Raw genomic sequence first — 27,289 nt, forward strand, 5'->3', positions numbered from 1 at the left:
CCAATCAATAATTTCTGTCATTAAATTTCAGCCAATTGTGTCTTTCTTCTCCAATTTTTATGTGTAAATTTTAGTTAGCCAATAAACGACTGTGGGTGTGTCTTAATTATTGTTGAAAGGTCTCGAATCTTCCCCGAGAGTATAAAAACTGCTGATTTTCCTGGCTCTCCGCCACTTCAACAACATCTAGCTTAGTGTATGGAAGTATAGCAGGGGGCGGGTAGCGCCTCTTCCTTCGGGCAGCAGCTCTTCAACAAAGGTAATGGCCGTTTAACATCTTTATTTCTTGCTTGCTCAGCAGTTTAACACTCGGGGAAGGTCCGAAACCTTTTCAATGTAACCTACCTGTCTAAAAATGTAACTTAGTGCCGGCTTATGTAAAATTTTCTGATAACTGTAAATCGGGGATAGGGAGTGCTGTACCCTCTCGAGCTCCTCTTCATTTTGATTTGAGGTGACTACGTTTTCATAACCGATTTTCTTCTCTTCTTAATGTGTTAAAAAGTTCTTATACGAGTCACCTCCCTAGTTTGGGAATAACCCCTGTGTCACCGGCCTAGTGCCCCTTAGGTTTTATAAGGTTTCATGTAGGAGTGCAAGCAACGCCGCCATTCATCTGGGTATTTTGGGCCATTTAATTATTCTTTTCTTTTCTTTTAAGGCCCTGTAGGCCTTGTGCCTTGATGGCAATTTAGTGTAATAGTCTGGTATTGCCTTTAATAGGCTTGAAAAATTGAGAGCGGCTCAGCTCTTTCTTGTGTCTGAAAAGTGTCTCTGGGAGGCTTGAGAGTAAAAGGTGGGAGCAAGTGCTCCATACAATAAGGGGATTTCTGCCCTTTGATAATATGTGGTTGTGAGCTGAGAGCTCAGATCGTCAAAATATCTCTATATCTTGGATTTCCTGGTCTTGTACCTGATTTGTTAACTTGTTGTTATTTGTTGTATGTTCAAATTCTATATCAAATCTGTCAAGTTTGGCTGTTTTGAAAATATAACCTTTAATGAAATTTTAATTCAGTTCTCGTTTTTTTTTTTTTTTTTTTGTAGTTAGACCCATTCCAGCCCTCACTTTCTTTCACCTCTGCTGTTCCACGGATAACCCCGTAACAATAATAATAATAATAATAATAATAATAATAATAATAATAATAATAATAATAATAATAATACCGGGCGAGTTGGCCGTGCGCGTAGAGGCGCGCGGCTGTGAGCTTGGATCCGGGAGATAGTAGGTTCGAATCCCACTATCGGCAGCCCTGAAGATAGTTTTCCGTGGTTTCCCATTTTCACACCAGGCAAATGCTGGGGCTGTACCTTAATTAAGGCCACGGCCGCTTCCTTCCAACTCCTAGGCCTTTCCTATCCCATCGTCGCCATAAGACCTATCTGTGTCGGCGCGACGTAAAGCCTCTAGCAATAATAATAATAATAATAATAATAATAATAATAATAATAATAATAATAATAATAATAATAATAATAATAATAATAATAATAATAAAAGTAAATGTCTGCACTCACCTGATCTGTGAGTTTCACTGGGATTAACCCGCTGTACGCGAGCCGGCGAGCCGGGTGAAATCTACTGTAGGTGAATCCCCTACCTCACGTGCCACACAACAGGCCAGTTTATTAAACGGTCTTCCTTCATAGCATAAATAAAAATGCCACTCTCTCACAGTTTCATTATCTGTCGTCATTCGTCAAGTAAGAGATAAGTACCCTTTCATATGCGTTATAAATTTATGACACCATGATCTCATAACATGTTTTCCTCATGTGACTGCTGGCTCCTGACAAGAAATACGGAATAGCTAGGAGAAAAACTGGAGTTCAATTTTTTTAAACGTAAAGTGGATAAAAAACTAAATTCCACTATAAAAATCTAGAATTCCGCCAAAAAGTCCGTAATCCGCTAAATAATATATTTCTCCACCGACAGTCTTCTAATTCCTCCACATTTAGCGGAAAATCCGCTAAGTTGGCAACACTGAAGCTTATTAGCATCTCTATGTGTGATTTGTCGAAAGGAAATGTAATCCTGATAATCCGGAGGATTTGGAAGGTATAATGAATATGTTGTATACTGATAATGACTGTTTTTTAATAAAATATGGAAAAAAATACACAGTATTCTATTTCGGTACATTTGTACCCCGCTTGTTAATCCGTGTGTGTTCTTAAGACCACCACACACAGAGGGCTAAGATAAGCTACGCTATGCTAAGCAATGCCAAGCTATGCTATGCTATGTTACGAATAAGAAGCTAAACTTAACTATGTTAGGCAGCCGTCTAAAGATGGCGGATTAATTGAAGAAGAGGCCCTTTTTTATTGGCCTCTGTCGTGCAAGATAAAGAAAGAGAAAAAAAGAAGAGGCGAAGATTCTGTATACATGAAATTGGAAGGAGAATCATTCATGATGAATCCCATCACTTGATTCAAGCATTGGATAGAAGTGAACCAAAAATGATTTCCACCAAATCAGAAACAGTTTCGTGAACTTCCCTCTGTTGCTGAGGATGATATTAAGGAAAATATAGAACGTAGCGTAAAAATATAATACATATAAAAGCAATAAATGACACGTACAATTAATTTCCAGATTTTAATTTATTTCTTGCCAACAGTTGTTTTTCATGATTACCGTTAATAATTTGACAGGTAAGTATATTTTTGTCTCTCTTCAATCAGTCTTTCTTCCTTTCGTCCGCTCTCCATGATAATTAACAAACACAAAAACAATTAAGCAATATAATAGCTCCCCTATTGAGGTAATTCACGAAAGCCACACTCATAAAACGACTGCTAGACGCCGGGCAAAAAAGTGATTGTGCACAGCTATGAAAATTGCCTCCTTGGCGATCTGTACAATTTAGCTTGGCATTGCTTAGGTTAACGTAGCTTAGCCAAGACCAACTACTTAGCTTAGCATAGCAGTCTGTGGGTGTCATTCTACGTAACTTTATTGGAACGAATTTTTTCTTTGGTTGCGTAGCTTAGCGTAGCTTACCTTAGCTTTCTGTGTGTGGTGGCCTTTGGGAAAGTTAAACTGGCCTTATAGCTTTAATTTGCAAATAAAAAATCTCTAATTTCTTAACCAGACTAATATGTTTCGTTGAGATATCTCAAAATCGCTTCAAAATATTTGTTGTCGTTTTTACCGTTAATGCGAAAATATCACTCCTCTAGTTATCATGTTACGATATTTAAATCCATCTCTACTTGTAAACTTTAGCCTATATATATTATCTGCTCACCAATGAACGAAGCTCGAATTTATCACCTCGTCCAGTAATTTCTTAATGGACTTAAGATAAACAACTAGAGATATTCCAGCCCGCAGATAACAGCCTTTGTCTTTCCCTGAACTTGAACCAGTCCCTGTCACAATGAACCTGCTGACAGGAAATCTCTACAAAATCCGATAAATAATATCAGATAACAGGTCACGTATCTTGTCTTGCTAGTCAATGGATCGAAGGATTACGTGGTGTTACTAGCCGAACATCTACCGGATACACGAGGCAATCATTTTCATGAGGCGATTGCGGGTTCAGTCCGCCTCTGTGGTGTAGTGGTTAGCGTGATTAGCTACCTCCCCCGGAGGCTCGGGTTCGATTCCCGGCTCTGCCACGAAATTTGAAAAGTGGTACGAGGGCTGGAACGGGGTCCACTCAGCCTCAGGAGGTCAACTGAGTAGAGGCGGGTTCGATTCCCACCTCAGCCATCCTGGAAATGGTTTTCCATGGTTTCCCACTTCTCTCCAGGCAAATGCTGGGATGGTACCGAACTTAAGCACCCTGGCCTCCTGGGGTGGCAACTAATCACACCAAGCACTACACCACAGAGGCGGACCGTACAGGTTTATTTTTATTTGTGGATGGACAGTATAGGCTGCGAGGAAGGGATGAACTTTACCGCGACAATGAAAGGCTAACTGAGTCTATCAGAAAACGGAGACTTAAATTCTATGGGCATTGATTTAGAATGGATTAGAAGAGACTAACGAAAAGGATTTTAACAATACTAGACAGCAAACCTAAAGTGTCGGACAAATGTTTCAGGGAGGTGAGAAAGGATCTCAAACAGGTGGGACTAAATTCAGAAGACATCTCAAACCGAACAAAGTTTAGGTCAGTGATCGACAGATTTCAGGGATTCCATGACGAACCAAAACTTAACCGTGGGTGGACGGAAGAAAGAAGACAGGCTGCCAAAGAAATGATGCTAAAGTTCTGGGCTGTGAGGAAGGCTTCCAGAAACATGTAATTGGTTCCTAACGTGGTCTCTAATGGCCGTAAACGAATTTATTATTATTATTATTATTATTATTATTATTATTATTATTATTATTATTATTATTATTATTATTATTATTATTATTATTATTATTATTATTATATCGAGAAATCTATTCAGACAGTTCGGTCTCAGCGTTGTCACTCGTTCAGCACCACCGAGGCGCGACCTTAAGGTACACTGCCATCGTGAATAAGAACTGATCAAGGCAGATGTGGTGCTATGCTCGCCAAATGAGGATGGCGGACTTAAACGAACTGCGAATGTAGCGAACAATTACAGATAGTTCTTGCGATTCATATTTGGGTCATTTGGCTCCACCAAGTTTACGTGGGAGGAAATCATTTCACGTTAACACTTTACTTCTTTCATTAGAATGTGAAAACTACTAAACACTGCAGCACGCTGCGGCTATACATCACTTCCTTTCTCTCGATGCGCGCTAGAATTTTAGAAAACAAATGATGTTCTGGCATTGTGACATACTGCGCGTCAACTTCTCTCTTGTTTGTTTTGACGCATGATTTACTGTCAACGGAAAAAATATTCTCAGGAGAAGATAGCCGATTATTTATAACCTCCATGATAGGAACTCGGAATCTGAATGGGTAATAATCGTATCACTAAAGCAACACGTTCTAAAAATAACAACCTATCTTGTTTTAACAATTTGATTTACGTTGCACCGACACAGTTGGTGTTAAGACGACGATGGGATGGGAAAGGCATAGAAGTGGGAAGGAAGCGGTCGTGGCCTTAATGAAGGTGCAGCCCTACCATTTACCGGGTATGAAAATACGGAACCACGGAAAACCATATTCAGGGCTGCCGACAGAGGGGTTCGAACCCACTATCTCCCGAATGCAAGCTCACAGCTGCGTAACCCTAATCTAATCCATTTCATGAAGTGCATCGCCTTGGTCCACCGCTGTGGTGTAGTGGTTAGTGTGATTAGCGTCATCCTCGAGGCCCGGGTTCGATTATCGGCTCTGCCACGAAATTTTGGAAGTGGAAAGGGAGGTCAACTGAGTAGACGGGGTTCGATTTCCTCCTCAGCCATCCTCGAAGTGGTTTTTCCTGGTTTCCCACTTCTCCTCCAGTCAAATGCAGGGATAGTACCTAACTTAAAGCCACGACGGCTTCTTTGCCTCTCTCTTGTCTGTCCCTTCCGATCTTCCCATCTCCCTCAAAGAACCTGTTCAACATTGCAAGTGAGGCCGCTTGGGTGTGGTATTGGTCTTCCACCCCATTTGTATCCCCGACCAAAAGTCTCACGCTCAAGGACACTGCTCTTGAGGCGGTAGAAAGGGGATCCCTCGCTGAGTCTGGGCGTAAAATGAACCATGAAGGATAATCGGATTATATTTTCTTCTAAATACAATTTTCTGTTTACGTCGTACTGAAGGAAGGGACCATGGCCTTTGTTCCGGGGTACTCTGTGGAATGCAGAGGTGAAAGAAGGTGCGGGCTGGAATGGGTCTATCTACGAGAGTCAAGGATTAATTTAAAACTTCACCGAGCTCGATAGCTGCAGTCGCTTAAGTGCGGCCAGTATCCAGTATTCGGGAGATAGTAGGTTCGAACCCCACTGTCGGCAGCCCTGAAAATGGTTTTCCGTGGTTTCCCATTTTCACACCAGGCAAATGCTGGGGCTGTACCTTAATTAAAGCCACGGCCGCTTCCTTCCCACTCCTAGCCCTTTCCTATCCCATCGTCGCCCTAAGACCTATCTGTGTCGGTGCGACGTAAAACAACTAGCAAAAAAACACATTTAAACTTTAAAATAAAGGTTATATTTATTTTCAGAAATTAAATTTTAACCAATAACATTTCAGGTACAGTAGTTAGACACAATTTTTTAAAAAAAAAAAACAGGAAAAAACCAGAAAAGACTACTTACAATTTGAGCTTCAAGCTCATAATTTACCAAGGTCCCAACATCACAATTGTTGCGTTAGACAGGTAGAAAAGGAGAGATATCTCCCAAAACACTCATTTCAAGAGCACTTTGCTCCAACGATTACAATTTACGGCCTTCCAAAGGCCCCACTCAATGTTACACCAATATCTATTACATTGCAAGAAAAAAGCTTACATGCGGTACAAATTCAACCAAGGAGACTGCGCTCCCAACGCTTACCGCCTGATTAAGGCAACCTTTAAGTTTACATTAGGGATTAGAGCTTCTTCGCTCAATAGAATTACATTTCTAGGCCTCTCTAAGCACAACCTACAATTTAGAACGCCATATTAATTACCTTTTATATTACACAGGCGTGTCTAGTACCCATACTACCGGGCCTTCGTGAAGAAGAACAGGTTACATTACTGGTCCAAACATAAAATGTATGGCGGCGTACACTTGCTCTCCTCGAAATCAGAAATTGAAACCCTATTTGGACTTGTCGCCCGATGATGCAGAGGCTAATCCCACACTACTGAGGTGACTAGGAGGACAAGTTAACTTATACATACATACATACATTTATTGAACATAACAGGCGACTTCGCCCCTATACATGTTCACATGCAATAATAATAATAATAATAATAATAATAATAATAATAATAATAATAATAATAATAATAATAATAATAATAATAATAATAATAATAATAATAATAATAATAATAATAATAATAATAATAACGATAAAATGAATAATAAATAATAATAATAATAATAATAATAATAAGGATAATAATAATAAGAATAATTAGCAGTCATTAGCTGAAGCAGTTCACTCACTCAGTGTTCATCCAGTGTCCTTATTATGCTCTGTACTTGCGTCACATTCTTGTTACTGACCTACACCTGATCAATAATCAAACAACAACACTCAGCATTTCAGCACTTGCATTCCAGCTAACTTTAAAACAAACAGACCATGCAATCCTGTCCTCTTACCCAACTCCACCTAACTAAGTACTCAGTCCCTATATTCCCTAATCCATTAGAATTTTAACATACTATCCCCTTCCCTTATACAGATAACTATTCCACCCCCCTATCCCCCTGCCCACCCTCTAACTCACTCTCCTTCATTTTACTCTCGCAGGCCTTTTTTGTCGCACAAAAATACCTGTTCAATTCACCCCCTTTTTCCCATTGTTTAATAATCCATCTCAGTATTGCGTTCTCATCCCCTCTCCTCAATATTTCCCGATGCTCGGCACTCAATAATCCATGTCTTAACCCCCTCGTTACCTCACAGTCTCTTAGCAAGTGAAACTCATCATTCGCATCTCCACAAAGTACACACCTTGTCTTATCCCTCCCCTGTAACCAGCCTGTATTCCTTGGCAAACCTAAAAGCCACCACATCATCCCATATCGTTTTGACCTATCGACGTATCTAATATTCAACTCTGCTATCTCCTCTATTTTCGTCAAAACAGTCAGCGAATTTCTTAGTCTGCTTTCCCCCAATAATTTCTGCCTATGGATATCTCTAATTCTCCTTTCCAGTATATTCATCCCTCTCACTTCTGTCTTTGACCAAACCTCCCCCCACAGGTGTCCTAATCCTATCCTCTCCAAATATCCCTTTATTTTTCTAACCATCCACCCTTATACATGCTCTTATATTGCTGTACATATGCTGCCTGTAATACTCTCCCACCTTCCTGTCTTTTTAAATTCATCCAGTATCTAACTATTCTTTTCACACCCTCTGATTCCAAATCCTCCCCACACATTAATTCCGCCCCTACATTTGCTGTACACCTCGGTAAGCCCATCACTAACTTAGCAAAACTACTAACAATCCTTCTTAGTTCCTCTCTTTTCTCATCCAGCCCCCAAACTTCTGCTCCGTATAATACCCTCCCAACGATTACCGACCTGAACACGAGTCTCAGTGTTTTATAACTGATCCCCGGGTACTTGAGTAGCAAATTTCTGACTGAGGCTAAGGCTGCCAATCCTCTATATTTCACTCTTTTGATCTGGTCACTCCAAGTTCCTTTATCATTAAAAATAACTCCTAGATATTCCAACTTCCTTACCTGTTCCAATCTTTCTCCCTGAATTACCCAATTCCCTTCTATCTTTCTTCTTTTGTCCACCTGTACTACCAATATTTTAGACTTATTTCCATTAATTTTCAATCCCCATTTCCTCGCAAATAGCATCACTGACTCTAAGGCCCTATTCATCGCCCCTGAAGTTAGCGTCATCAATAACACATCATCCGCAAATATCAGTCCTGGTACTTCCAAACCATTAATTACTGGTACAGCCCAATTTTCTGCCCCAAACCCCTCTAAAATATCGTTGATAAATAAAATAAACAGTATTGGCGATAACTTGCATCCTTGTTTTAAACCCACCTTGGACTCTAATGGTCCACTCATTCTCCCTTCTCCCAATTTTACACAAAACCTGACGTCCCTATATATTCCTTCCACTGCCCTCAACATCTTCTCCGAAATCCCTAACCTACCTAATTTCTCTAGTAGGGCCTCTCTATTCACCTTGTCAAAAGCTTTCTCAAAATCTATTGCTGCTACATAAACCGTACTTCTAGCCATATTCTTATACTTTTCTAAAATAGTCTTTACTATCATTATATTATCCACTGTTCTTTTCTTTTTCCTAAATCCCCCTTGGTAATCTGTCAAAATTTCATTTTCTTCCGCCCACCCGCTTATTCTGTTCGCTAGCACCCCAGTATATATTTTACTCAAAGAATCCAACAGAGATATACCTCTATAACTGTTCACATTGTTCCTACTACCCTTCCCCTTGTATATAGGGCATATAATTCCTGTTTCCCATTCCTTAGGGTAATTTCCTCCCTCAAATATCCTATTGAATAGTTTAACCATGCCCTCTATCATTATCTCATTTTTACTAATTTCCTTCCAAAACTTGTTATTTATACCATTACACCCCCCGGCCGACTTCGCTCTGGCTCTGCTTATCACTCTCCGGATTTCCTCTCTTGTGATTTCTTTATCCAGGTCATAAATTGCCACTCCCCTATTCCTCCAAATTACTTCTTCTCCCGAACCTCTCCATCTATCACCCCCCCTTTTTTCCTAGTAATTCATCAAAGTGCCTGACCCATTGCACTTCCTCAATACTCGTTCTCTCTATATTCCTTCCACCCTTAATAATTCTATTAATCTTATCCCAAACTCTCTCAAAATTGTTTGTCTTGCAGTCATTATTTATGGCTTCCATTTGTTCCTCTAACCACGTCTTTTTTGTCTCAGAGATTTTCTTTTTATACTCCTTCCTCAATCTACAGAAAAACTCCCTTTCTTGGCTCCCACCTTTCCTTCTATATTCTCCTAACGCGCCCATCACCTTCCTCCGCAATCCTTCACACTCCCTATTAAACCATTCTTCTCCCTCTTTCTTATTTCCTTTTCTAGCTTTCACCTTCTGCGCTATCATCTTTATTGGATGTAGCAACAATTCCAAGGCTTTATCAGTATTATTCTCTTCTAACGCCCCTTCCCACCCATATTTCAGAAGATGTAGCTCCTCCTTTACTACCCTATTCCAATCCCGGCCCACCTTCTCTGTCCATTTATACTTATTATAACCACTCCCTCGTTTATCATTTGTCTCATCTTCCTTCATTGTACACTTCTCTTCCTCCCTTTTCAGCATAACCCTCACCGGGAAATGGTGTGATTCAATCCAATCTCCTATTTCCATACTTACAACTTCCTCAATCATCCCTTCCGAACTTAAAACCATATCTATCACACTACCCCCCTTCTCCATAACATATGTCAATTTCCCCGTCCTGTCACCCTCTATCCACCCATTCAGAATATACAAATTTCCCACAGCACACATCTCTAGGAGCTTCTCTCCATAACTATTTGTAATTTTGTCCTCACTCCTTCTACTTTCCAACAAACACATTCCATCCTCCCTACTATAAACTGGGCTCTGTTCTCCTATTCTCGCATTCCAATCCCCAAATAACAACATATCCTCCTCACCTGGATACATTCCCCTTATCCTTCCAATATCCACCAATAACTCTTCAAAAAAATATTTATTTGCATATGCTGAATTACTAGGGTGGCAGTAAACAAAAGCTAGATTTATTTTCTTCCTCCTTCCCTCACTCCCTCCCAAATTCAATCTCAGCCATATGGTTTCCATCATATCGGTCTCTATATCCTCTACTCTTTCACTAATTTCTTCCCTAATTAGAACTATCATCCCTCCTGGTACTCGTCCCTTATTCCTCTCTTTTCTTCTATATTTATATTTTATCTCAAACCCCTTCCATGAAATCTCCCTCCCTGTTTCCAACCACGTCTCCAAGAGTGCCACAACATCAAAACTTTCAATTACTTCCCGAACTTTCTTGTTTCCTAATTTGTTCCTTAGTCCCTCGATATTCACACATCCTATCTTCCAATATAGTTATAACTTTCCCTCCCTCCCTTCTAGGTCTCCCCCTCTATTCTTACTTCTAGTATTTATCGACCTCTCTTCCTCTGTATCCTCCATCCCTTTACGTACTTTTCCCCATAAGTCTTTTAAGCTCTTACTTCTGACTTTACTCATAATTTTTTTACCTTCTTGTCGATCTGTCTCCTCTTGACCTTTCTTGTTCACTACACCACTGCACCCTGCTCTCACCCCTTCTTGCTGCTCACCCCCACTCACCCCCTCACTATTTTGGACTTCTGAATCCACCTTCCTTTGTCCTTTCTTGCTCACTGCACCTCTACACTCTACTCTCCCAGTTTCTTGCTGCTCACTCTCACCGTCCACTTCACTATCTTGATCTTCTGTCTCCCGGCTGCACTGCCCATTCTCTTCCGAGATGCTCTGCTCTCCTGCCACGTCCCTCCTCCTCTTCTTTTCTTCTTTCTTCTTCCCATCTTGCCTTGTCCTCTCACCACCCTCAACCCTCTCGTTTTCGTCCATTTCCTTTAGCTTCGTCACTGAATGTACTCTCACCCATCGCCCGTTTGTCACCTCCAACCTCAGACCTCTTATTCGGGCCTTTAGCCCCTGGTTCCTCGCTCTCCATAGGTGCCTATTCAAGATCTTCATACTTTCACTTCCTTCTCTTCCCATGTCTCCTTTCACCCCTATTTTCAGCCCTTGTAAATTCTTGCTGTTACCTAACACAGTTTCTGCCATTAAGGTTGAGAACAGTTTAACCCTAATTGGCCTCCGACCTTTGATTTTACCAACTCTCTCTACATCATCTATGTCTATCTCACTAAAGTTTATCTTCATTGCATCACGTATAACTTCCACCACCTTATATATCAGCTCAATCTTGCTCTCTCTCGCCCCTTCCTCAACTCCATATATAAATATGGCTTTTTTCAATCTCTCCTGCCTGTACCCCTCCGCTTCTTTCTTCATCTTCATCACCTCCTCTTTCAGATGTTTCACTTCCCCTCTCAATAACTCGATTTCTTTCTCGTTATTGACCACTCTCCTGCTCGATTCCTCTGTCTTCGTTTCAAGCCATTTCTTCATGTTCCCTATCTCCTTTCTCTGCTCCTCCATCATGTCCTTTATTTCCTGCACCTTATCCCATTGACACTTTTCCTGCATAACTTCACTTACAACCACCCTGAGTGCGGCCAAATCCTCCGTACTATATTTTCCACTGGTATTTGGGCCTGGGTTTACTTCCACCCCCCCAATAACCAGTAGCACTGCTATCACTGTCACCACCAGCACCGCTTCACTCATTTTCAATCCGTCCGTACTTATCACCAATCCACTCCTAGTCTCCTTCTTCTGCCTTGCCTGCCATTTCCCAATAGCGGCCCGGTACTGTTCAATGCCGACCATGTTTACAGCACGCACTTCACTACGCAACCTCTCTCCTCGACCGCTCGAGCTAGACTGGTGGACAAGTTAACTTACGATTTACAAGATAAAAAGGGTTACAAAATCGTAGTCACCTCAAGATTAATTGAAGGGGAATTCAAGAGGCTAACGCACTCTCTATCCCCGATTTACAGTTTTAGTCCTTAGGACTTACATGAAATTTTACATTAGAAAGAAGAAAGTTTACATTTTAGGAATGGACTGTTACATAGTTAAAGATTGGAACTTTCCCCTCGGGCCAGCTTGCGGTGATAACTACTTACTCTAGATGGAAAACTGTTGGCCATTACCTTAGCTGATGTTCTGCCTGCCAAAGTTTGAGGCCCCCGCCTCCTGTCTTAACACATACAATCAGTAAGAGGACGATCAGAAAAACAAGTTAGCTCGAAAAAGCTACAGCTTTTATACCAGAGAGGAAGCTTCGAGAAGGCTCTGGACTAAATCCAGACACACTCTCTAATTTTATTGGCGGATAAAATATGTACAAGAAACGTTTGATTGGCTGAAAAATAAATACAGAAAATTTGTGATTGGCCAGACTCCAAAGCTGGTGTGATGAGAAGGAAGTATCGCAAACCTTGAAGTATCAAAAATAATGAAAGTCAATTCAGTTGAGAAAACCTATAAATACAAAACTTCTTTAAATTTCTAGTTATTTCACTTTGCACCAGAGTGCATGACCTCAGTTCTTTCATAGAGACATCTATGGAGAAAAGGCCAAATTTCTGGAAATAGTTGTTGCAACCAGTGATACACCAAAACAAAACACAGAAATCCAGTCAGTTTAGGAAACTTTAAAATAACAGATTACTCCATCATTTAGTAGCGACATCTTTTGGTCAACATCCCAACTTCTTGGTGTTTTTTTTTTTTTTTTTGTTTTTTTTTTTCTATTTGCTTTACGTCACACCGACACAGGTAGGTCTTATGCCGACGAACCAACTTCTTGTACTAGATGTTTCAGTTTTTGTATGATAGATAACGTTCTTCAAGGTGCTAATAACTCCTAGTGTTTATGCAAACCTCACAGCACTGCCGTCTTACGGGTAGACTCTACTCATTACTCGCTTCAGTAAGTTTCCATTCTAACCTATTACTGCATAAATATCCGGGCCCTAATTATTATTATTATTATTATTATTATTATTATTATTATTATTATTATTATTATTATTATTATTATTCACAACGTTATGCCGAACTAAGGAACGCCATTGATGTTATTTGTCAGATTAATTTGCTTTTTTCTCTTCCTAGAATCTCTTTATCCTCTCGTTGTGTTTTTCTTCTTTCTTCCGACCATGCAGTGGCGCTTCTCATCATGGGGTTTTCAACAAAATTATGTTTGTCCATCAACGTTCTAAAGCTGGGCCTGTCCCATATAATTTCACTTGTTATGCTGATTTCTTGAAGGTCTTTTTTTCAATTTCGATCACCCAAATATTCTTGACTTTTAGCGAGAAGGCTTAATTAAATATCGTTGTAGTAAGTCTTTCATAGTCCATTATTCGAATACGGCCATACAATTTCAGTCGTCTTTTTCTAATAGTATCTGATATTTTCTCGGAATGCTGGTATAATACAGGAGACCTCCGCCTGCAGTAGCTGTTGGGTGGATTGAGTACCGGTAGGTCAACAGTTGCTGTTGCCGGTCCCAAGCCCGGATAAAGGAGGAGGGTAAAAAAGAAACCAGAAAATATCTTGAGGCAACCTCTAAGGTTAAATACCTTAATTGTACTACTGAGATAGATTAAAATCGATTTCTCCTCTATCTTCAACTTACTAGCATAATGGAATCAACAAGCAATTATTATTACATTCGTTACGGTCATCTATGGACCACGTTTACACTAGCCACCAGATCTTCTCTCTCTCTCTCGAACTCAGACCCTTTTCTTTGTACTTCTTCCAGATGTTCTTACGTCTTTGATTCTCCTTTGTTGCTCTTCAACCGAGATGTTGCGTGACTTGACGAGTTTCTCCGGTACATCCCTCTTTCCCACAATTTTCTTCTTTCCTGTCTATCTCCCTCCTGGATCACCACTTCTTCCAAATCCTTGTGAACCTCCTTAAACCATTCAGGTTGTCTTCCATTATTATTATTATTATTATTATTATTATTATTATTATTATTATTATTATTATTATTATTATTATTATTACTGATGTTGTTTGAGCTATCAGTCCATAGACTGTTTTGATGAAGCTCTCCACGCCACCCTATCCTAAGCTAACATTTCTACGTAACTGCTGCATTCTACATCTGCTCTAATCTGCTTGTCATATTCATACCTTGGTCTACCCCTACCGTTCTTACCGCCTACACTTCCCTCTAAAATCAACTGCACCAAGTCCTGGGTTTCTTAAGATGTGTCCTATCATTCTATCTCTTCTTCCAGTCAAATTTAGCCAAATCGAGCTCATCTCACCAATTCGATTCAGTATCACTTAATTCGTGATTCGAACCGTCCATCTGACCGTCAGCAGTCTTCTGTAACACCACATTTCAAAAGCTTCTATCCCCTTTCTTTCTGAGCTAGTTATCGTCCATGTTTCACTTCAGTACAATCCCACGCTCCAGACGAAAGACTTCAAAAACATCTAATTCCTATATCAATGTTCGAAGTGAATAAATTTATTTTCTCAAAAAAGGCCTTTGCTTCTGGTAGTCTGCATTTTATGTCTTCCTTACTTCTGCCATCGTTAGTTATTTTAGTATGCTAGTAACGATATTAATCTACTTCCTTTAAGGCTTCATTTCCCAATTTATTATTATTATTATTATTATTATTATTATTATTATTATTATTATTATTATTATTATTATTATTATTATTATTATTATTATTATTATTATTACTATTCGTTAGTTCGATTGTTTTTCTGTTTGTCCATAATACATATGTATATGCATGGCGTCAAACAAATGTTGTATACAAGTATGGAGTAGGCTATTACTGTGGGGAGGTTCCACAGACAATATTGAGTAGGGTCTACTGGAATGTCACATTTGTGCCTTCTCGGGGGGCCTGGAGGACCTGAACTCGGCCATTGATTGATTGATTAATTCATTCATTCATTCATTCATTCATTGATTCATACATTCATTCTTGGATCTACAACTTAGACATTCAAATTTAACTTTTCAGTTGTAACTAAAAGTGACCCCAGAGGCTCTTATCTTGGGAGCGTGGGTTGGTGACCACGGGACCCTTAGCTGAATCCTGGCATTCCTTCCAATTACTTGTGCCAGGCTCCTCACTTTCATCTATCCTATCCGACCTCACTTGGTCAACTCTTGTTCTTTTCCGACCCCGACGCTATTAGGTTGCGAGGCCTAAGGAGTCTTTCATTGTCACGCCCTTCGTGGCCCTTGTCTTTCTTTGGCCGATACTTTCATTTTTCGGAGTATCGGATCCCTTTCTTTTTTTCTCTCTGATTAGTGTTATATAGAGGATGATTGCCTAGTTGTACTTCCTCTTGAAACAATAACCACTACCACCAGCACCAATTTTTGTTGTATGGTAGGCGCTTTAAATGGTGTAAAACGATTCTTGGCTATGTGCAACTATCCTCTTTATAGTTAATTATATAATAATTCCTATCTTTCATAATCGACCAGTTGTCGTGTTTGTATTACCATCATACACTAAATAAATAATAAGTAAATGACTGCAGTTTAGTTAGCGATAATACTATTTCACTGTACGGTAGTGATTAGAATTTAAGAACTATGTTTATACTTGAGGATGCTCGATTTGTCTGCGAGAGAGTGACTCATTGCTTTGCTTTATACTTTTTCTTTTCTGTCTTCCTTTTGTTCGTCAGTGATTACTTCTTGTTGCATTTATTTAACGTGTACTTCCTTTTGTAATTGCAGTTAAGTTATGTAAAGGTCAATGGTTCTTTTTTTAGCAGCAACAGTTAGTCAGCATCACTTTCACTTATTTGTCTAGAACTCCTTCGTTCACCCTTCCTATCTGAGCCGCCGTAGTAATTCTTTTTTAAATCGACATTATCTTTGCGAGGCCGCGGGAGCCTTTTGTTTCCTCATCTATCGTGTACCTCCCTACCCCTTTCTTTCCCCGATGCCGTAATTTTCAGAAGAATCTTTTAATTGCTATTAGGAGGAGTGATAATCAAGCGTAATATGACGAGTGTATTTCATCTTGTCGATAATTTAACAAATCCTTAGCGCGAGGGACCTTAACTGAACCAAGATGAAGCCACGAGTTGTATTTCTTTGGTAAGACTATTTCTTTCTTTCTTTCTTTCTTTCTTTCTTTCTTTCTTTCTTTCTTTCTTTCTTTACTCTCCAGGGTTGCTTTCTCCCTCGGACTCAGCGAGGGATCCCACCTCTACCACCTCAAGGGCAGTGTCCTGGAGCTTCAGACTTTGGGTCGGGGAATACAAATGGGGAGGGGGACCATTACCTCGCCCAGGCGGCTTCACCTGCTATGCTGAACAGGGGCCTTGGTGGGGGATGGGAAGATTGGAAGGGATAGACAAGGAAGAGGGAAGGAAGCGGTCGTGGCCTTAGGTACCATCCCGGCATTTGCCTGCAAGAGAAGTGGAAAACCACGGAAAACCATTTCCAGGATGGCTGAGGTGGGAATCGAACCCACCTCTACTCAGTTGACCTCCCGAGGCTGAGTGAACCCCGTTCCAGCCCTCGTACCATTTTTTCAAATTTCGTGGCAGAACCGAGAATCGAACCCGGAGTCCGGGGGTGGCAGCTAATCACACTAACCACTACACCACATAGGCGGACTGGAAAGACTATTTACTGAATGAAATATGTAATAAACTGAAAATAGCATAGGTAGTGTATTTTATATTATACAGTATTATAATATTATTTAATTGAATTAATTACATACCATTGTGATGACGTCGCTTCTACAAATCTCGTTGTAATTGCCACCAATATATTTGATTTATTCACTGCCTAGTAAATACTGCGCGTTAGGTTAGAATCTTCGAGCATATTTGTACGCTCGAACGTTAAAATCGGAAACAATTGCGAATCACCTTCGATAATTTCCAAATTCAGTGCTAGGCGGATGAGGTAAATAGTCTCTATAATCTCCATCGATAGGTACCACCACCACCACTTTCTCCGATCATCAAAGTGATCGAGATGAACTGTTATTGTAACTACCGTACAAATTTAGCTGCATATCTAACCTCAATTAATTGATAAAAGGTAGCATAGCACGATTCAAATCTTGCCTTATCTAGTTAATGTGATCTATGGAAATCGTCATAAGTTTCAGGGGGACTTGAAATTCAAGACAAACTGTTCTCTCCCTCTTTATTTTTCTCGTCTTTACCCCTGTGTTGCTAGATCAACTCCACACGGATGTGTTCATAACAACGCACTTATTGCATCTTTAAATATTCATGATTGATGGTAATTCCGAAGAATGTGGCCTATTTTCTCCAGAAATTAGTGTGTCTTAACTTTCTATTTAACGTGTTGCTATGCCGCGCCGGTCAGCCAGACATAAAGCGGGTACCTTGAACAAGCTCTCCCAGTGGAATCCCGTTTTCCTTGATTCTCCTTGCTCCAATCACATGTCGTTTTGGAAACCCGCTATCTTCAGACGACGTGGTATTGATGACAGTATATTGAGAAAGGGCAAGTGATGGAATGAAGTCCAAGAATTCTAAGAGGATTGTTATTAACATGGATATGATTTTGGACCAGAAGTCTCTCTCGGATTATCGTGGACAGTTTTACTCGACAATTTTCCGACACCGCGGTACCCTGGCAACCATTGTACGTCATCTATGTAGGCCTAGGCCTATACCAGGATAGGAAAAAAACATATCCATGCTTAACATATGCTTCTCCGTGTAGCGCAGGAAGTTAGTTACATTTGTTTAACTTTAGAGGCATAGAAAACCGTGATAAATATAATGTTTATAGTTTGTGCCAGTTTATTTCGTAATTATAAAATTTCAAAATTTTGAAGTAAATATATTTCAAAACGATTTCATTTCACTACTTGTGAATTCTTAATTTACACAGACTAATGATAATAATTCTAGAAATGTGTAAATATAAAATAAAATTAACACTTGTAAAAGCCCCGCTCAAGCTCATTCGTCTACTAATGTCATTCCACGGGATCTCTCTACCCCACACTCGGAACATACCACTTAGTCGAGCATCTCGTCTGCTTACTCCCAAGTCTTCCCAGCCCAAAGTTTGCAACATTTTCGTAACATTTTACACACCGATTTTCATTAAATTCTGTTCTGCCATTTTCTCGTGATGTGCGTACATCTATATATATATATAATAAGAGTTTTGTCTGTACATTGCTCAGAATTTAAAAAGGATGGTATTTATGTATCAGTCTTGTCCATAGTAACAAGGAAATGCACTTTTTAATTTTCCATAATGTCTGTCTGTCTGTCTGTCTGTCTGTCTGTCTGTCTGTCTGTCTGTCTGTCTGTCTGTCTGTCTGTCTGTCTGTCTGTCTGTCTGTCTGTCTGTCTGTCTGTCTGTCTGTCTGTCTGTCTGTCTGTCTGTCTGTCTGTCTGTCTGTCTGTCTGTACACGCATCACGAGAAAACGGGTGAAGATAATTTAATGAAAATCGGTATACAAAGTCGGGGGATAAGTCGCTATAATCTAGGCCATAAATAATTGTATTCACACTGAGTGAAATGGTAGTTTAGGGGAAGGCCTAAAACTTAATTCTCAAATATTTATGTTATTAGCGGTCGTATCTTAATGAAAATGGGTAAAAAAAAATCGAGCAAATAAGTCGCTACAATCTAACCTATAAATAATTGTATTCAGGCTGAGAAAAATGGTAGTTTAGGGGAAGGCCTAAAATTTAGTTCTCAAATATTTATGTTATTAGTAATCCTATCTTATTGAAAATGGGTACGCAAAGTCGATGAATAAGTCGCTATAATCTAGGCCATAAATCATTTTATTCACGCTGAGTGAAATGGTAGTTTAGGGGAAGGCCAAAAATGTAATTCTCAATTATTTGTTATTAGTGGTCGTATCGATAAATATTATATAATTTAAGTTATATAATATTAAATTTACGATCGTTTATGTCTGATACATTGTTACCGTACCGGCTATAATCACAGAGATATTCATGAATTTGGATTTTTGTTACTAAAAATGGGTATCGGTATGTTAAGTCGGAGAACAAGGAACTACAGTCTACGCTATAAATAATTTTATAAGATGCCCTAATATTACAGAGTCGAAAGAAAACTAAATGTGAAGGCCTACAATATAGAAAGCTTATAAAATTGATCAACAATAACATTAGATTGACAATTGTGTGTTGTGATGCGTTTTGTATCTTCTGTTGCCATTCATCTCCGATAGATAGGATTACTGCTGCGTAGCGAGTATTTTTTTTAATTTGCTTTACGTCGCACCGATACAGATAGGTCTTATGGCGACGATGGGATAGGAAAGGGCTAGGAGTATGAAGGAAGCGGTCTTGGCCTAATTAAGGTACATCTCCAGCATTTGCCTAGTGTGAAAATGGGAAACCACGGAATTCCATCTTTAGGGCTACCGACAGTGGGGTTCGAATCCACTATCTCCCGGATGCAAGCCCACAGCAGTGCACCCCTAACCACACGGCCAACTCGCCCGGTCGTACCGAGTGTGACAGCCTACCTGAATATTGACAGGAAGTAACTGGGGAGTTATATAACTTTCTTCTTTAGCTCGCCAATCCTCTGGTTCATAAAGTTTCTGATACTACTGGTAAGTAACACACTGGTTCATCTTAGCATTCGAGCTATTCAATCCCTACTGAGGCACTGACTGGAATGAGCAGTGTGCATATTTAACGGAATAATGGCAGAGGAGTGTTCACGGCTGTCTGCGACCTGGTCATTCCAGCCCTGGAACTTCCGACTGTTAGATCTACACCGTTCGTTAAAAGTGAGAAAATGTGCGGTTTTTCATTTGATCGAGTATTTCATATGATAACATTGCTTTTAATCGCTACATTCCTACTGACGTTTTCGTAATGACCTATGTTGACTTCAGTTAGGGAAACCACAAAGTCAGTCTTGCTGAGAATCCCGTAGCGAAGCACGGGTACATCAATTAGTACAGTATATACAGACTGACAGATGACACCTGCCTTTCTTTCTTACTGTGGACTTGACCGATACTGATTTCTTTTTTTTTAATTCTGAGCAATGTGCAGACATAACTCTTGGGGGGGGGGGGGGGCCGATTGTGTGTGTGTGAGATGGAGTAACAAATAAGTTACAGAATTATGAGCAACTACAAAAAGACCTCAACAAATGTATGAGATAGACTGTAGACAGTAAAATAGTAAAACGTTCAACCGTAGGGCATAAATTCATACAGATTATTTGTGTTGTTTTCAGGTGTAAAACCCCACTCCTTGATTACTTCCCACGTGTTTGGGAACACTCTGTGTACACATTATCTTTAGATTTAGAATTTAAAGTGTTCCTGCGTTAAGGACACAGCGGTTGCTTTGTATGAGTTGGACCCGGAAGAAAGATGTCTGGTCTCAAATGTGGGTACCGTTCTTCGACTGATGTTGGTTTAACCAAATTCAATCCGTAAAACAGAAAGGTGTTGCAGTGCTTTTCGCTACTTAAAGACGCACTTGCATTTTATTAGAATCGAAAGAAGCATGTAGCAGCGCACATCAAGACCACTTACCAATCTAGACAAGAAAAAAAGTGGGAACGATTTTGTTTCAGTGAATGGTAGTAGTTACTGACCATCTGGGTGTATGATTTGGAGGTTAAAACCTATTAACGACGCTGGTGGATCATATCATATAGAAACAACATACCATAGTCAGCATGTTTCTCGTAACTCAGATAGCCTTCTTGGAGAGTTTCATTCTTTTGACCTTGTGACTGGACAGCCCAGAAGAAGCAACATCAAGACCCGTGCTGAATTCAAGGAGAGGTATCGGCGAGGGGGAGATCCCCACCTCCCCTCCCGGGCTCAGGAAATCCAGTTACGTCTCTAATCTAACGATTTTGCGATTTTGTAGTTCAGTAATGTTCATATATTTAATCAACTTAGCATTATTTTAAATATTTTCCACATTATTATTTTGTTAATGAAAGTGTTCATATTTTACTTAGTTCTGTACACCTGTCTTTTGTTCATTTCTTTTTTCTTTCTTAGTCCTTTTACTCCCCAGGGTTGGTTTTACCCTCGGACTCAGCGAAGGATCCCACCTTTACCGCCTCAAGGCAGTGTCGTGGAGCGTGAGACTTTTGGTCGGGGGTATACAACTGTCTCACCTGCTATGCTGAACAGAGGCCTTATAGGTACCATCCCGGCATTTGCCTGGAGGAGAAGCGGGAAATCACGGAAAACCACTTCGAGAATGGCTGAGGAAGGAATCGAAACCCCCTCTACTCAGTTGACCTCCCGAGGCTGAGTGGACCCCGTTCCAGCACTCGTATCACTTTTCAAATTTCCTGGCAAAGCCGGGAATCGAACCAGGGCCTCCAGGGGATGCAGCTAATCACACTAACCACTACACCACAGAGGCGGACTCGTTTGTTCATATTTTCTATAATTTTGTACATAGATCGCCAAATCGAATCAGTCACCACTGACATGCATTTAGGAATGTCGTCCAGGTGGCAGATTCCCTATCAGTTGTTTACCTTGTCTTTCCTTAAATGATTTCAAAGAACTTGGGCATTTATTGAAGATCTTCCTTGGTAAATTATTTCAATCCTTAATTCCCCTTGTCCGCCTTTGGGTCGGGAGATACAACTGGGGAGGAGGACTATTACCTCACCCAGGCGGCCCCATCTGCTATGCTGAACAGGGGCCTTCTGGGGGGGGGGGGGAGATTGGACGGGATAGACAAGGAAGAGGGAAGGAAGCAGCCGTGGCCTTAAATTAGGTACCATCCCGGCACTACAGCCCTTTAAGGGCCTTGGCCTATCAAGCGACCGCTGCAGATTACGAGGTGTTGTGTGGTCAGCACGACGAATCCTCTCGGCCGTTATTCTAGACCGGGGCCCCTATCTCACCGCCAGATAGCTCCTCAATGACGTAGGCTGAGTGGACCTCGAACTAGCCCTCAGGTCCAGGTAAAAATCCCTGACCTGGCCGGGAATCGAACCCGGGGCCTCTGGGTAATAGGCATGCACGCTACCCCTACACCACGGAGGGTCCCGTACACTGGAACTATACTCTAATTGGAGTCTTATCAGTGACTTACACGCCTTCTCTTTTGCATCCTTACTGCAATCTTCAGCTGCCTCTGTGGATCAGTGGCAGAATGTTGGCATTGGCGTTGGTCTCCAGGGGCCTTGTGGGGAGATGGGAAGATTGGAAGGGATAGACAAGGAGGAGGGAAGGAAGCGCCGTGGCCTTAAGTTAGGTGCCATTCCGACATTTGCCTTGAGGAGAAGTGGGAAACCATGGAAAACCACTTCGAGGATGGCTGATTTGGGAATCGAACCCACCTCTACAGCCGAGGGAGTGGACCCCGTTCCAGCCTCGTACCACTTTTCAATCCAAGCCGGACTTCCGGGGGTGGCAGCTAATCACGCTAACCACTTCACCACAGAGGCGAACACGATTGTTCTTCTTCTTTTATTATTACTATTATTATTATTATTATTATTATTATTATTATTATTATTATTATTATTATTATTATTATTATTATTATTTGCAACCCTTAAATATCCTTATAACTGTATGAAGACATCTGTAACCTTTATTTACAATCACGTTAATGTGATTACCCCAATGAAGATATTTCCACATATTAACCCCTAGGTACTTACGGTGATTCCCATGAGGTATTTTCACCCCATCAACACAGTAATTCAAACTGAGGGGACTTTTCCTGTTCGTGAGACAACCTGACTTTTCATTCCGTTTACCATCGTACCATAGTTTGCTGTCAATCTCATAACTTTGTTGGAGTTTTCTTGTGGTCGCTCACAATGCTGCATTATTACTCTATACAGTATATCATCATCCGCAAAAGGGCTTTTCTGTGATTCCAGCTCTTTAATCACATCTTATCTATATTTACAATTTGCCATACGTCGCACTGACACAGATAGGTCTTATGGCGAAAATGGGATAGGAAAGGGCTAGGAGCGTCAAGGAAGCGATCGTGGACTTAATTAAGGTAGTCCCAGCATTTTCCTGGTGTGAAAATGGGAAACTACGGAAAACTACCTTCAGGGGTGCTGACAGTGGGGTTCGAACCATATAAGAAAACATAACAGTCAAATAAACTGCTATGCAGATCTCATGGTTCACCTATTATAATTCTCAGAGTTCTATTTCCTAGAAATTTAGCCACCCATTCAAACACTCTTTTGTCTAGTCCAATAGCCCTCATTTTCGTCAGTAGTCTCCGATGATACCCCATCAAAAGTCTTGAGTACGTCAATAGTGACAGAGTCCATAGTCCATATCACCTAAATCCAAAATATCTTCTAGGGATATCTTGCTGCAATCCTACAAGATGAGAAAGAAAAACTCAATTTTTAAAATTTCCTCAAGATTTAGTTGGAAAATGGCCAGTGTGGCAAATCTGATTTAGTGTGCATCAATGGTAAGGGAATATTTTAAAATGTTAGTTTGTGTAATAACATGGATGAGCGATGAGAAACAACAATTAGGTTTGATTGCGTGGCCTGGAGCCGGTAGGGGTGAGATGTAATAATTATGTCTCGCGTTGCCTTTTTTTAGAAACCAGATAACCCTTCCACAAGTAGTGATTCTTTTCGTCTTATATGTACACACTTGGCTTACATTTTTTTCCCCTTCCTTATGTTTTTGTTTAATCCCATGCATATGAAGTTTTTTGTCTCAAGTTCGGCAAGTAGAGCCAATTCTGTTAAGATTCGGATATATTTTTTTTACTTCCGGCACGCCCAAAATGCCTTTAAAGGTTAGCCTATTATTCCACCTACTAGTGGACACGCCTACTCGCTCCCCGTGTAACAAAATGTGTTTTACTCCAATGTGTCGATTTGCTATATATTTACGTTGTATCATACAGTATGATAAACAATCGACGACTACCTCAAACTTTTATCACGTATTATACGCTTCTGAGCCTTAACAGAGTTACAAGTCTTCATGATCTGTTAACAATAAATGACCTCAGATGAAGTATAGCAACTAAAAACATTTGGCAGCGGTGGGATTCGAACCCACGCCCTTTCGGACTGGTGCCTAAAACCAGCGCCTTAGACCGCTCGGCCACGCTACCACTGGTACACAATTCTGTAAGAAGCGCATAAGAGAAAGCGCTCCTGCTTATCCATGAAGCTGTGACCTTGTTTATGAAGCTGTTCTATTGTAGACAGCGATCCAAGTGGCGTATAAAACAAACTACTGCCGTGTGCTACGAAAGACAACTACTGTCAAACGTGAAATGTCAACAGATACGGCTTTAGCTCCGTAGCAGCTGGATCTGTGGAGTAGTTACCTCTCTTCAGTGATTTACATAACACGTGTAACATAGTACAAGTGTCAAACATGTCGGAATTAGAAAGTATTAAGAAAACCTTAGTACAGTATGATCAGGAACATATTCTCCAGTTTTGGGATATCATATCTAGTGACGAGAGAGATCAATTACTTCAAGATATTCGAGAAATCGACGTGGCAGAGGTGGCTTCGTTTTTTAAAACTGCTGTGGCATCATTAAATGAGGATGGAGCAAAATTGGACGATCGTTTGAAGCCTATACCACCTGAGTCATATGGATCAGTGAAGAGGTCTTCTGAAAGTGAACTTCAATGTTATGAGGAAGAAGGTCTGAGACAAATTTCAGAAGGAAGAGTTGGTGTTTTGTTGATGGCAGGAGGGCAAGGTACCAGATTGGGTGTCACTCATCCAAAAGGTATGTTTGATGTTGGACTTCCATCTCGTAAAACATTATATCAGATTCAAGCTGAGCGAATCATAAAACTAGAGAATCTTGCTTATGAATTTACTGGTAAACGTAATAACATTACTTGGTACATCATGACTAGTGAAGCTACTATGCAGCCCACAGAAGAATTCTTTGCCAAACATCATTATTTTGGATTAAAGGAAGAAAATGTTGTGATATATGAACAAGGTCTTCTACCATGCTTTACTTTTGATGGCAAAATTATAATGGACCAAAAATACAAAGTAGCCAGAGCTCCTGATGGAAATGGTGGAATTTATCGAGCACTGAGGGATAAAGGTATTTTGGATGATATGGAGAGACGAGGTGTAAAATATCTTCATGCTCACAGTGTTGACAATATTCTGGTTAAAGTTGCAGATCCTGTATTTATTGGATATTGTGTACTTCGAGGTGCAGATTGTGGTGCTAAAGTGGTTGAGAAAGAAAATCCTACCGAAGCTGTTGGTGTAGTTTGTCAGGTCGATGAACGTTTTAAAGTGGTGGAGTACAGTGAAATAACACAAAAGACTGCTGAACGAGTTGATAACGATGGCAGGTTAACATTTAGAGCAGGTAACATATGCAATCATTTCTTCACAACAGAATTCCTTCGTAAAATTGGAAATGATTTTGAAGACAAACTGATACTCCATGTAGCTAAGAAGAAAATTCCATTTGTTGATACAGATGGGCAAAGGTACAAACCAGAAAAGCCAAATGGTATCAAGATGGAAAAGTTTGTTTTTGATGTCTTCCCATTTGCTGATAATTTTCTTACTTGGGAAGTGAACAGAAATGAAGAATTCAGTGCACTTAAAAACTCAGACGAAGTTGCTGATAAGGATAATCCAACAACCGCGAGGAACGACCTTTATGCTCTTCATTGCCGTTACATCATTGATGCTGGTGGGAAGATCTGCTGTTCTAAGGGATCTGTACCAGTGTGTGAAATCTCTCCCCTTGTCTCTTATGCGGGAGAAGGCCTTGAATGTTTGGTTGCCAACAAGACTCTCAAAGCTCCGGTCCTGCTCAGGCATCCCACCGAGGAGAAGAATGTGGCTATAACTAACGGTACAAATGGTTGTTCCAAGGATGACCACTGAACAAGAAAGGTAGTAGAAGTATTCAGTTTTATGAATATTGATAGGGTGCCTAGTTCCTAACTAAATGGGCAAGTAATTTTCCAAAATTATTTTTAGAGTTAGTGCATATTTTTTTGAAATTTTATGTTTTCATTCAGACAAAAGAGTGGGTGGTTGCCTTTTTTTTTTTACCTAGTAGCTCTGTGAGATAGGTATGAAGCAAGCTATTATGACCTCTACATTCTTCTTATTTTAACTCACTCAAGGCTAACTTTCTTGATTGGTAATATGAAAAAGAGAAAGTGGGCTGTACCGTTACAGGCCAGCTATGTGGAGTACAGGTATTTCATAATCCTCTCTGTCTGCTCTTACAGCTTATTAAACAAGGAAGTAGTTGAAAACCGAAAGTACCCTTTCTTTTCTGCTCCCTAAAGACAATAATAAATCTTAGACTTCAGATACATTTTTCTCTTTTTAATTGCTCATAATCTTAAATTTGGTGTTGGCTCTGTTTTGTGTGTATATATATGACATTTTTTTTAAAAAGACAGTGTTGTGTTGAAAAAGTATTATTATATAATATTTTTAATTATTTTCTAAATATATGTATACATTCAAAGACCATGTTGAAGCCAAAACAAATCAAATACCAGTTAATTTAAATATTAATTTTATTATGGCTTTTAGCATGGAAAAGAGATTAGATATGAAAAGTCCTACATACGTTACCATATTTTAAATTAGTACACATGAATTATAAATGCCTTAGAGCCTATAGCTAGAGTTAATGAATCAAAAATGTGTATATAAATTTTTTGTACATTTGACTATGTATCTTATGGTACATATTTAAATATTATAAAAGTATAAATGTTAATATATCTTCTATTGAAGTTATGCTATACTGAGTTTAATGAAGTCAGTTTTATGACGCACATAATAATTATGATGATAGCTTTTTCAGCACAGAGCTGGTGCTATGTCCTGCCTTTCTTTGTTATTTTAAGGAATATTTTAATTGACAATATCTGGCAGATGTTCAATATTTTATAAATTGTTCGTGAATAGCAGCAGCTCTTGTCGTGTGTTGTGTTTTAAAATCGAAGGAGTAAGAGTTGTGCATATTTATTTTTCATTATTATT

The 27,289-nt window shown here is 39.9% G+C and overlaps 1 protein-coding gene and 1 non-coding gene across 2 annotated transcripts; one reads left to right on the plus strand and one right to left on the minus strand.

The window, feature by feature from the left end:
- Positions 1-24,312: 24,312 nt before the first annotated feature.
- On the minus strand, positions 24,313-24,392 carry TRNAL-UAG (transfer RNA leucine (anticodon UAG)). Its single transcript has one exon. It is a non-coding gene; the product is annotated as a tRNA-Leu (tRNA).
- Positions 24,393-24,537: 145 nt separating this feature from the next.
- mmy (UDP-N-acetylglucosamine pyrophosphorylase mmy) lies at positions 24,538-26,792 on the plus strand. Its single transcript, XM_067156946.2, has one exon. The coding sequence runs from the start codon at positions 24,662-24,664 to the stop codon at positions 26,165-26,167; it is 1,506 nt and encodes a 501-aa protein (XP_067013047.2). The 5' UTR covers positions 24,538-24,661; the 3' UTR covers positions 26,168-26,792.
- The last annotated feature ends 497 nt before the right edge of the window (positions 26,793-27,289 follow it).

This window comes from Anabrus simplex, chromosome 13, assembly GCF_040414725.1.
Source record: "Anabrus simplex isolate iqAnaSimp1 chromosome 13, ASM4041472v1, whole genome shotgun sequence".
Taxonomy (NCBI): Eukaryota; Metazoa; Arthropoda; class Insecta; order Orthoptera; family Tettigoniidae; genus Anabrus; species Anabrus simplex.

Excerpts from the sequence above, each read along its gene's own strand:
- mmy (XM_067156946.2), top strand. The coding sequence starts at position 24,662 with ATGTCGGAATTAGAAAGTATTAAGAAAACCTTAGTACAGTATGATCAG.